The following is a 12,862-nucleotide window of genomic DNA, read 5'->3' as shown; positions in this document are numbered from 1 at the left end:
AACAACTGACCTACTAACATACATTTAGACTGAGAGCGAGAAGGACAGAGAAGGAGGGGGTGAGAGAGAGAGAGAGAGAGAGAGAGAGAGAGAGAGAGAGAGAGAGAGAGAGAGAGAGAGAGAGAGAGAGAGGAAATAGAGAGAGAGAAAAAAAGAGAGAGAGAGAGGAGAGAGAGAGAGAGGAATTGGAGCAAACATGACATGAGGAGCGCACTGAAAACAAGCAGCACTGTGTTCGCACTCTACTCATATACCTGCACTAATCGGAGAGCTGGTGTTTTGAAAGTGACGGACGGAGTGTGTAGGGACAGCAGCCCGGCGACCCATGCGCAAAGCGGATTGTTGGACAGGAACGAAGCAGTCGGATCTTAAAGTGGATTCTGTTTTTGAGACAAAAACGGTGAGTTTGTGCTGTTATTATAAATAACTGCCTCATGATATTAATATCGAATGTTTGATATTATACACACACACAGGCTGCTATGAATACTTTTGTGCGTTTTTGTGGTGAGACCCCGCTTTTACGCAATGTGTGTTTGTTTTGGTGATGGGGTGCACTATCTCAATGTCAAGGCGAGGCTGTATTCTATAGCATATGCGAGGCTGTCTCTCTCTCTCTGTGTGTATGTGTCTGAGGAAGGGGACGGGGTAGCCAGAGGTTATGGGATTCCTTCACTTAAAAAAAAAAAAAAAAAAAAAAGGTGCGGTGCGTTTGGTGGAAACACACGGAGGCGAATTGGGGTTGATTTTGGAGCGGTGCCATAGTTGTAATGAGGCAGGGTCAATGCATCCCCGCTGTTATGTTATGATGCGTACCCCCCCTCATCTATTCACTGCTGCTTGTTTTGATTTTTTTTTTTTAGGGGGCACTTTTGGTGTGCTTATCCCAGTTTCTACACCTGCTTTCGTAACACACGTGGTTCAGACAAAAATGGTAAATAAGTGCGCAGATATTATTATTATTGTATGTTATTATGTAGAGGTAAATTATTATTAATATTATTATCATCATCATCATTATATTAATAGGATATTTAATGTAAGTGGTGTACAGTGTCAGATTTATATTTTCAGAGGCTCTGAGCAGCCACTTATTTTTACTCGGCTTCTTTTAGGTTAGTAGGCTAGTCCATGCAGACAACTGGAAAAATCACATGTAGGCTCCGAGGACACACTTCTCTCTGTCACGTGTAGCAGCTCTTTGTAAAGGTTAACGCGGCTGTGCAGCCCTCCGGGTTAACCCTTTAGTCGCAGTCTGAGGAGCAAACACAAATCCAGAGCAGACACGACAGGCAACATCCGTTCTGAACACGTTTTTGGATATTCAGTCTTTGTAGAGCAGCCTGATTCTTTTTTTATTTTAACCTTTATTGTTTACCAACCTCGGGCCGGATTGACGCCAGAAATAGAAAGAATGGAGAATGCTGAAGTTCACGGGCTCTGATGACTGCAGCCGGTGCAAGGTGAGGTGTGGATCAGAACATCTGGATCAAATGTGGGTCAGATGTGTTCCCCCGTGTAGGCTCCCGAGCAGCGCAAGCGACATTAAGGACAAGTTTGATCATTAGGGATTAAGAGAGGGTGAATTAGTGTGTAGATCGCGGCTTCCCTTTTGAGAAAGTGGGTGAATTTTCATGGCACAGTTGGATTCGCGCAGTTGCCTTGGATGACTGGGGATCCGATTAAATATGCATGAATGCGATTTGTCAGACAGTGCAACAAAGAAGGCATGCGGGGTAACATATTTCTCACAATGTGTTGCTACGTGAGTGATAAGTGATTACGAGGGGTTGTTTTTATCCGCTTTGAGCTCAGTCTATCAAAGCATAAATTAAACAATGTAATATGGCCTTTAATTGAACTTGAGCGGCTGAAACAAATCTGCTTGGCGGCAGTCCACCAGCGGTTCATAGCCTGATAATGGTGATAAATGTACTACTGTAACTTTAGGCTCATACATGACTAAGACTCAACTTTCATCGATTTTTGTGCACTATTTGCTTCATTTTCCACAACCTGCTTTGTGATTTATATTTGGCTGCACGTGGGCATGGTCACCCCCCCCCCACCCGGCCCCCCCCCCCCACCTCTTGCTGTATTCCAGCAATGGCATGCGTAAAGGCAATGACCTGCACTAACAGCTTATTTTAATATATTTCCATACATAATAGCAATGTGAAAAAAAGTGATTTACAAGGTTTCAAATAGATTCAGATTACCATCATTGTTATGACGGTGTGGGGACAAGGGCCCCCCCCCCCCCCCCCCCATGGAGAGAAGCACCACTGTAACCATTTACGCATTGGAAGTTTAGCGTGTGTCGCATCTGTATATAGTAGCTTTATACCGTGTAGGGGAAAATGAAGAGGTTACGCAGGTTGCATAATAAATGAATTAAATAATTACAATGGATTAAAGAACGGGGCAGATTATGTAATCGGCGGAAACCCATAGTCGGCGGCAGACAGTGCAGCACTTTGCTTTGCTTTGGAGCGGCCTCTGCCAATTGGTTGGCGCACACACTGGGTCTCTATTGCCAGCTATGAATGTAGGTCACATTAGTCCTGTGGGAGGGAGGGAGGGAGGGAGAGAGAGAGGGGAGGGCTGGTGGTGGTGAGGCGCACAACCGCCGCTGACTAGAAAAGCAGAATCAAACCCCCACCAAAATAAATCCTCGCCCCGCCATAACAAAGAAAGGAAGCAGGCATGCAGAAATAGAAGATACGCTCAGTGATTAAAAAAATTATATAAATATATTTTTTTAAAGCCATGCGACCTAAATAATATCATTTCAATTAATGCACTTTGGGAGGGGGAGGGGGTGGAGGGCAATCCGAACGTTTTAGGTTCATTTCAAGCTAATTGCATCAATGATCTGAAAGGCTGCTCTGTGGTTATTTAGGTTGCATTAAAAAAAGAAGAAAACCCTGTCTGACTCCAGCTTTACTAAATAAATCACTTCAAATCTGGGAGGGGAGTTCATGGTCAGAAGCGTAGCGGTTTCCATCCTGTCCCACTTTGTGGCCTCTTGACTTTTTCTGGGTTTCCTGGCACATGTAAGATGATAAAAGATGAGGGCCGTGCTTTGTTATTGTGTTGTGGTTTGCAGCCAGCAAAGAGAGGTGAATTACAGCATTTAGTAGGCCAAGGGAGCACATGTGACTGGTGAAACACATGGACTGAGTCACTCTGCTTTTTTTCCTTCTCTAGACAGAGAGAAAGAGAGAGAGGGAGAGAGAGGGAGAGGGAGAGAGAGAGAGGGAGAGAGAGAGAGAAAGACAGACAGATAGATGGCCATGTGGTCTTGAAACAGGGATCCAGCTTGGATAGGACTCCACCTTGCTGGCATGCTGCCCAATTCCTTTAACCCCCCTGCCCCTTTCTCTTTTCAGCCCCCCCCCCCCCCCCCCCCCCCCAGACCTGGAATTCAAGCAGACCCCACCCATGACACCCCGACCCCCAACCCTGCACCACGTGCCATACACTGCATTCTTCCCAGGGAATGGTGGTGGTGGTTAGGGGGGGGTCGTGGGGGGATCCACAGTTTCATCATTGCCCTTTCTCTGAAACATGCCCCCACCCTCCTCCTCTCCCTCCCTCCCTCCCTTTTCCTTTTATTTTAGACCTGCTCCCATTTCCTGAAACGCTCCACAGAAACACGTGCAGGGGTTTGAACTCAGTCCACTGTTTCCAAAGCTCGTTGCCACATATAGACTCTTGCGGCGAGGGCCCTGTGGTTGTGTGAGCGAGTGCAACTTGGATTCTTTTACTGTGCTATCATTCCACAAGTGCCACAGAGACCCAGCGATGACACGTGAAGAATATATGATAAATTGGAAAGAGTAATCTAGGTCAAGGCACATGGAAAATGTGTGCTGGGGAGTGGTTGCGACGCTGCTTTGCTTTTAGTGTTTTGTATATTTGCACTACGAATTCAGTTTATTCATTCAAATAATATCGGCCGCTTTTCACTTGCCTCGTGGTTTATTTGTCACATTGTGCCGTAGACGTTTTAATCTGTTGTAACTTGGATGACAAAGAGTTGAACAAGTGAATGAAACAGATTACCGGATGAGTTGTGAGGGTGACACCTTTTGTGATTCACGCTCTGCTCACATGGTTCAAATGCTGAGAGGCTCGAACAGAGGGAGAGGCAGAAAGAGCGAGAGCAGAGTTAATTAAACACTAGAGTTCATTCATGTGTCTTGCTCATCCTGACTGTAGGAGAGATATGCAATATACGCAACCGCTGACGTCAATCACTCGCCTTTTGTTACGGAACGCTGTTTTCTCACCATCTGCTTTTGGCCGTTTCAAGCCACTGGTTGATTGGGAGAGAGAGAGTATCCGATACGATTGGCTGCCCCTTCTGCCCCCCCGCCCCCCCCCCCCTCTCCTTTTTGTTGCTATGGGTGACACATTCCTTCTATTGATGCAATACCAACATTGCAAAATTGCCACTGGTTTCCTCCCCACCTACCCAGCTATAATCTCATCTCCATCCCTACTCTTTGTTTCAACTCTCCCTCATTGATTCCTCGCATTGTCTTTGTCTCCGCTCCACTTGCTCTTACCTCCAATCTAAATTTAGTCGATGCTCTAATTCTCTTCTCTTTTTTTTGTCTTCCTTTTTTCAATCTCTTTTTCCTCTCATCTCTCGCTGCTTCACCTCTCGGCAAGCTCTGCTGACCTATATTCCAGCGAGCCGTCGCACAGTGTAGGCAGCTAGACTTGTGTTTACAGAGTGCAGTCGGTCCCCAGTTTCTGGGTCAGTGGGACACACTGAGAATAAGTCTATCCCCTCATTCTTCCTCTCTCTCTCGTGCCCGACAGCCACATGTCAAAGGCTCACAAGGATAACCGTGAACTGTTCAGACAAGCAGACAGAAAAAATCCAGACATTTACGATGTGATTTGGAGTGTTTTAGTAAACACTAAATATATTTAAACAGAAAGAAATAGAAAAATAAAAAGGATTATCCAGTCTAGTATTTTGTCTGACATTTTAGAGCTAAAAAAACCCCACCTTTTTGCCAGAATCTGGGCTGAAATCCATATCCAGCGCATGGATACGCCTGTAGTTACATAATGGTGTCAGATCTGAGGGAAGAGTATAACCAGTCCAAACACCTTGCCAGATTATGAGATTACAGATTCAGACAGTGTAATAGTACTTATGCAGTTTAACCTAGGAGTGCAGATGTTGAGTAACACATACATAGCACAGCTGGCGAAATAGATGGGATTTACTGTGACACTGATATTATGGCTGGATGTAAATATGGAATTATACAGCTAAATACATATACAAGTGATGCTTTTATCTGCATATTTTTTTCTAACATAAAAACATCATTAATTAATATCCTGTTGAACCCATTGGTGTTATGCTCTAATATGTACCACATCAAACTGGTTGTGTCCAGAAGCGCACCTGTTCAGCTCATTACAGAGGACGCACGCTGGGTGTGAGCTCTGAAGCACACATCTCCACAGTAATAAGATTGTACGACCACCCTTGTGTTTTACCCAAATGTTAACTGGCCGTGTTATTCCTACCCGTCTCCTGCCTCTTTTCTTTCCGGGGGCTCTTGACCTATATTTATCACTGCCCTACCTCCTAGCTGCCCCCCTCTACCCCCCACACCTCCAAATTTAATGCCCCAGTCTCAGACTCTTTATCCTTGACCTGCACTGGCTGCAGCCTTTGTCTGCCTTATCTGCTCACTCTGCATCATTGATTTGGCATTGAGTTGTTTTGGCGAAGAATGCTGCCACATTCCTCTGCGGATCAACGCGTGGTGTGGTGTGTGGGGGGGGGCTTGAGCAGTGTTTGTGGACGTGGTTTCTGGGTGGAAAAAGCAATCTCTTGTGGAGGTTTTTCCTTTCCAATTGTTTTAAAACGGATCCAGGGAATCTCCACCAATCCTCCAACTGACTCACCCTTTGCTCTGTCTGCCCCAAATACTGAAAAACCAAAAGGGCTAATCCTTTAATAGTTTAGTTTTGGTGCTCCCAATCCACGTGTTAGAATAATGCAACTTCTGTGGCGTTACACTATTTATTTCATGTATGCACTTGCCTTAGTTGCCATAAATGCACATTTTAATTTAATTTTAATTAGTCTTTGAGCTGCCTCATATATTTTGACTCCTTTTTGAACTGCTGGGTTACAAGATGAGACGAGGTCATGAGCATTACAATGAACTCAGTGCCCACATTACATCACAAAAGTCAACATCAACATGCCGGGCTAGGGGTCAGGGGTCATAGGCTGCAGAGGGAGCAGATCAATGGCAGGACCAGAAGGTCAGACAGTGAGGTCTAGCGACCATTCATTGGTTGCCATGGGTGATACAGTCCGACAAAGCCAGACATGCTACGACAGCAGAGTGAAGTGTGGATGTAGAGATGTTTTCCTTTCATGTCTCTGATAACTGTGCATTAGGAAAAAAATAACAGAAATGACAAAAACTGCCTAAAAATAAATCATTTTAAGCCTTGTATGCCTTATAGAACACCAGCGGTCCACATGGATTAACATATCTTTTTTTCTGTTTTTATCTCTGCAGCCTTTCATCTTGCAGTCAACTGCCGAGAGAAGACAGACAGAGGAGAGAGAGAGAGAGAGAGTGAGCCTCCCCAAGAGACTGACACGCTGAGGTAGACAGGACGACCTACATCCTGCTGTTTGCGTGGAGATCTAGGACACTTCTCCGCCAGCTTAGCTCAGTGTGCTGTTCTTATGCTAAACCTTTAACAACCAGAAGAGGAAAAGCAAGAGGAAAAAAAGAGCATTGAGGAAGTTGTTCCTTTTTTCTTCAAATTCAAGACTGATCTGATCCAGTTAGTATCAGTAGTGATATTTTGAAGAGTGTGGACACTGAACCAAAAACCCTTCAAGTGGATAAATGAGGGTTTCCGATGCTGAGCTCCAGCTGTTCTTGATCTTTTTGTCTAATTTAGACACTTGAGTCTGAATCAACAATAAACAGACTGACAAAGACTTTTGAGTGAAATCTTCAGAGGCGTTTCATCATCACCGCCTCCTCCCCTTGGCTCTCTGACCTATTTCTGTCCCCAGTCAAGCGAGAGACATTAGAACCTGGCTACGGCTAGACAAGAATGGAAAATCTGAATTCAGCTCTTAAAAATTCAGGGAACGACCTTGACTGCCTTGAGCCTTTCGAAGGTTATGAAGAGTGTCTTTCACCTCTTCAAGGGTCTCCAACTCGCCTAGGGCGTCTCATCAAACCCAAATCCAATATGAGCTGCAGGCGAAAGCGGGAGTTCATTTCCGACGAGAAGAAGGATGCCTCCTACTGGGAGAAACGCCGCAAGAACAACGAGGCGGCCAAGCGCTCCAGGGAGAAGCGGCGTCTCAATGACATGGTTTTGGAGAACCGTGTTATTGCACTGAATGATGAGAATGTGAGGCTCAAGACAGAGCTGCTCCAGCTGAAGCTGCGCTTTGGCCTTATAAGCACTGCCTCCTACATCGAAAAGAGCCAACAGATCAGCAGCAGCGGCACAGGAAATGGAGGCTCATCCTCATCCTCTTCTACTCAGTACTACTCCAGCGGTTACTCCAGCGGTTCTCAGGTCATGATGAACTCTGACTCCTCCGAAACAGAGCAGTCAGGACGCGGTGAGGGCCACAGGCAGCTGGTGAAATACTCCCCACGTGGCTCCCTTTCTGACATGTCTGACGGTTCCTCTAGGGATAGCCCTGAGCCAATGCCCTTTGAGATCAAACAGGAGGGTGACAGGCTGGAGATGGACATTGCCAATGGCACCACCACCCAGATCATGTTCAACATCCACCGGGGTCTGGGCTCTGTACCCACTCATCACCAGATCCAGCAGCATTCTCAGGAGCTGGAGGCTGCTTATCACAGCCAGCAGCAGCACCTTCACCAACAACAACAACAACCCCATCAAGAGCCTGCTACCGCTATCAACACTGTCAGCCAGCCCACCCCTCACCCACCTGCTGCACAGAGGAGTGTCATTCTGTATGGCTCAAGCAGTGCCTCCTATCCTGTGGACAGCCTCACGAGGCCCCAGGACATCGATCTGCAGGCAGCCCAGAAGCAGAGTAGTGGTAACAACCGACAACCCCAGTCCATTACAGAGAGCTCCACAGAGACACTTGCAGAGGTGACTAATCAGCTCGAGAGGAAGACATTAGACTCCCCTCCTTATGAGCTCTCAGACAGCCGTAATGAGGCCGGAGAGAGACAGGTGTACAGAGTTTGCCAACTTCCCCAGCAGCACTTGCAACAGGAGCATCAGCAGCAGCACCAGCAGGACAGCGATTCATCTGCGGAGCTCCTCCACAAACAAGTCGAGGGGTTCAACCACTCCCACCTGTACCACCGTCTCCAGCAGCCTCATCCTTCATACCTCAGTGCCCAAGATGAGGAGCCACCTGTGCTAACCTACGAAGGTGGACCCCGGAATGATGCTTACTACCAAGGCCAATCAAGCTCCTCTAACAAGGACACATCATCCAGTGATGGAGATCCCCGGAGTTCCGACAAAGAGGCCTCCACAGATGATGATGAGTCCCCCCCCTCCTCCTGCTCAGACACGGGCAGCTACAACAACCAACATCTTACCGGCCTCCACCAGCCTGCCTCCCCTCAACCCTCCTCCCATGGCTGCTCTCAAGCACAGGGGGAGGTGAAGGGCACAGCGTTGCCCCACAAGCTCAGACTCAAACATCGGGCCATGAGCACCAGCAGCAGCGGCCACTGCTCCGGCCAGGAGTCCCCGTCCACTCCTCCCTCAGCCACGCCGCCCCCCCTGCCCCAGCACCCCTATTTATCCCTCATGCCACAGCAGAACATTAAGCTAGAAAGCTTGAGTCTGGGCGGAGGGTGTAAACAGGCGGCGTCAGGCGAGGAGACCAGGATGGAGAGCGGGAAAAAGGAGATGGGTGGACGACGGAACAAGAGGCGAGATTAGATGACAAACTTTTTAAAGCCTGTCACAATTGAAGCATTTTGTGATGCTCTATAAACTAAAGACACAACTACCCTGCCATCATGCCTTTGCCCTATAATCAAATCCCCTCCTCAAGCCCTTGGGACAGGAAGCTGGGCTTTTCTACTCCCCTACCCCCAGTGTCACCAAATAAGGCTGGACATCTTGTAGGGCTGTATCATATTTGTATATATTGTACAGATTTGTCATTTCTTACATCCTCTCCATACTTACAGAAGCACTTTTGTTTATGTGATGAGAGGAGGAATGGAACTGTCTGCTTTTTTTCTACTTTTGTCATTAAACAACCTACAGCAGAATACATCAGCAAAAGCACATTTTGATCACTTACAAACAAGAATGTAGAAAAACGAAACATTTCGAGCTTTATCAGTACTATAAATTTGGTACATATCTGACTGTAGACAAACATACACATGTATGGCTATCTGCCTTAAAATCAAATGCAAATGTACACTGGGGACGTTCCCTCGACCAAAGAAGCACCAACACCACAATATCAAGTTCCATACCTCTTCCCAGACCCTACCTCTACCGACCAATACTCCCCCCCAGCCATCTCTATTATTTCACAAAAGATTTGCATCACCTTTATTTTTTAAGCACTTGGTTTGTATATTACTGTGATATATGAATATATGTATCTATTATAAATATATATTTTACAAAGAAATTTGAATACAAATTCAACAAAAAATGCGACAAACCTGCAATGGTAAAAGAGGATTTTGAAAGTGACCATCCTATTATGAATCACATTTTACTGTACAGCTACATTGTCTACTGTTGCTACAGGACCCATTCAAATTAAAACACCTCTTTTTTGATTGTTAAGCTTTAGCATTAATCATTTGTTAATGCCCTGTTTACACAGAAATGGCCGTCCACTTTGGAACGCCAACAGCACTGAATGGAGAACATAATGTTTCCTGAGGCGAGGGCCTCATTAAAATGTTTGGATTTCTTAACCTTTAACCAGCCTTTAAATATATGGTGGGATTCACCAGCTGCAGGCTATAAGCCTTTAGTTTATTTGAGCTTTATCAACCATATCTTGTGTTTGTTACCATTCACTGGCCCAATGTATTTATTTCCCTCTTCTCCACACGCCCATCACTGTAGAAAAAGCCCACAGGAACATAGACCGAGAATGTGTACAGACATTTTTAGATACATACTGCAGCCTTGAGTTTGAACTGTGATGTAGGCATGGGATACTTGGGGGCAAAAGCAGGAGGAATTAAGTCACATGCATGTAAACACAATACAGTGCACTAAACAGGAGGACAACGGAGAAACCCTGAATTTCTCTTGTATAAAGAACAGTGTCCTCCATAGTTACTGTACATTTAGTGATATTAAATTAGGTTTTTGAGTCATTCTTAAATAAAAGTTCCAATTGGAGCCTTGTTCCTTGTAAAACATGGACAATCTGAGCTTCAATTAATGAAGAAATTGACTTCCCTTGTTTCCCATGTGCCTCCATTACTCACATCTCATGGTCTTTCTGCTACTGGGCAGTGATGAATTGCCTACACTGGATCCTAGTTTAACAAACGTCTATGTACCATGTTTGGCTTTTTGGTGCTTGTGTATAAATGTAAAGTTCCCCCCACCCTCAAACAACACTGTACTGTTTATTTCATTGGTTTTATATCCTCTTTTTTCGTCAAGGTGTTGTTCTGTTTTCCTCTATACTGTGTCTTTCTCCTATTGACTGTGATGACATGTATTTGCCTCATTCCTCCTCTCCCCTTCCCCTTTTTTCAGTGTGTATTAATCAGTAATGTTTGTGGTTTTACTGATGGTTTTATGAAAAAGACAAGAGGACAGAAAAAGAAAAAAAAGAAACGATAGTGTGGTGTTTAGACACGGGTGGTGGTTGGTCTGGTTGGTCATTACCATCACTTCATTTTGACATGAATATGTATGTAAAGACACTAATGTTCATCGTGGAAGATGGGAGCATTTCAAGATCGAAAACAAAATAAAAAGAATGTTGACCCTATCAACATATCATGAAAAATAAAGCCTGTTTTTCTCCGTTCTTTTAGCAGTGTCTGTTTGGTTTAGCACAGTTAAACCTGTTTGGAAGTTACACACATTTCAAAGCTGAAACCCGATCTGGGTATAATACTTATTTAAAATCAGCACATCTTGTCATGATTTATTTCTGAATTATCAACCAACTTTTACAGCCCAAAAAAAGCAAGACTGACATTGAACTGATCAACCATTAAAATGCTTTGGCGTTAAAAAGCAGCGCCTGTCAGCATAGCAATCACAGTCTGTAGGCAGCCTGGCTTGTCATCCTATCAACTGTGAAGATGATCTATCCTTACGCCAGAACCACCAGTTAGGTAATACATTACTCACTGATTGACATAAGAGAATGACTCACCATCAGCAACTAAGACAACAGAATAAACAAGGGCAATACAGCATCATAATCATACTTAGTTTGAGTTTCTTGACACTGTATGCCACATTACACAAGAACATGCCCCTGTTTGATGTAAGACTTTTATAACACAGATCTTTCAGACTTTTCTATCTCTCAACTCTGATATTTGAAGCTTGACAGACACACCTTGTATCCATTGTGCAGAGATAACCTTATATAGAGCTACTCCCCACGGGTAACTCGCTCTTTTTGGCATAGACCGCTAATCTGCTATGAGAAGAGCTCCGCAGTGACACACTGACACACTTTGCCCGGTGGGGCTAGCATACTCCCTGGCAAGCGTGTCTGATGTAACACTGGCCTATTTCTACGAATAGACACAAGCTTAATGCATGAAAATACCATCAAATGTCGTGCTCACGTTAGACAGGCACCCTCACATAGGTACACGCACGCACGCTCTTCTGATTATAGCCTCGTCTGCACTTGGTACTCATGTTTAAAGCTCTTTAAAGTGTCACTACTTTTGACACACTTCACATGACTTCAAGTGAACCCAAAAGGAGCTGATTAACAAGCCGAAAATGGATTTAAAAAAGCCTGTCTGAGTTCTAAAATACTGCTCTAATGAGATCTTATTCAGCAGGGAGCCACTAGCCCATAAAGACAAAGGATGACTTTTTTTAGTGGAACAACTTGAACAGGTGTGCCCTGAAATGTAGAATATTTATAGCCGAGCAGCAACACAAACTAAACAGCCCATAACTGAACTGGGAGAGTCAACTCTGTGTGATGTGCAGGACAAAGCCGGGCCAGAGCCAGTCTGATCCTCTGCCTGCTGCTGGCAGCCAGCTCAACTGTCCTGCCAACGTCCTGGCCAAGTCCCACTGCATTCTTTGTATTGATACAGAAAAGGCTCCTCTGTTATTGAATTCCAGGCTCGCAAGCTGTGTGAAACCACACTCTAAGAGACTGTACAGCTTGTATATGAATAGTTGAAATACTTGATATACTGCTTTCTTAATTAGGGTTCACATTATTCCTTTAATTGTAAAACGTAGAAATGAATTACAGTAAATATGAGTTGAACGTCATCAGTGTAATGTGAGGTTTTAATAGCTTTATCACACAATTGGTCCCAAGAAATGGCTTGAATATCAATTAATCATTATTATGAGAGTTGAGCTACAATAGCAAAGAGGTCCTTAGTTTCTTTTAGATCCCCTGCAGACATGTTTTATGATGTATATAAAATATTCTACTTTGAATGATACTTTGTGTCTGATATTATCTTGTTAAAATATTTAAAATGACATCTCCTCATCCCTCATTAAAAATTCAAGAATCTCTGAATATGCAAATATTTTTTATTTCAGACATTTAACTGCTGAACAAAAGAGTCTCTTACTTCACTGTGAAGTCCATTCTCTACTTTTTTGCAGTACAGGC

General features: G+C 44.6%; 1 protein-coding gene across 2 annotated transcripts; it reads left to right on the top strand.

Annotated features, from left to right (window-relative positions):
- Positions 1-216: 216 nt before the first annotated feature.
- nfil3-2 (nuclear factor, interleukin 3 regulated, member 2) lies at positions 217-11,007 on the top strand. Of its 2 annotated transcripts, XM_062438695.1 has the most exons (3): positions 217-400; positions 864-934; positions 6,573-11,007. In XM_062438695.1, exon 3 carries the CDS (start codon positions 7,126-7,128, stop codon positions 8,968-8,970), a length of 1,845 nt encoding a protein of 614 aa, XP_062294679.1. In that variant the 5' UTR covers positions 217-400; positions 864-934; positions 6,573-7,125; the 3' UTR covers positions 8,971-11,007. The 2 variants fall into 2 exon arrangements, with proteins under 2 accessions (XP_062294679.1, XP_062294678.1); XM_062438694.1 differs by lacking the exon at positions 864-934.
- The last annotated feature ends 1,855 nt before the right edge of the window (positions 11,008-12,862 follow it).

Source organism: Scomber scombrus, chromosome 18 (assembly GCF_963691925.1).
Source record: "Scomber scombrus chromosome 18, fScoSco1.1, whole genome shotgun sequence".
Classification (NCBI taxonomy): Eukaryota; Metazoa; Chordata; class Actinopteri; order Scombriformes; family Scombridae; genus Scomber; species Scomber scombrus.
This window is presented reverse-complemented; position numbering and strand designations above follow the sequence as displayed.

Excerpts from the sequence above, each read along its gene's own strand:
- nfil3-2 (XM_062438694.1), top strand. The coding sequence starts at position 7,126 with ATGGAAAATCTGAATTCAGCTCTTAAAAATTCAGGGAACGACCTTGAC.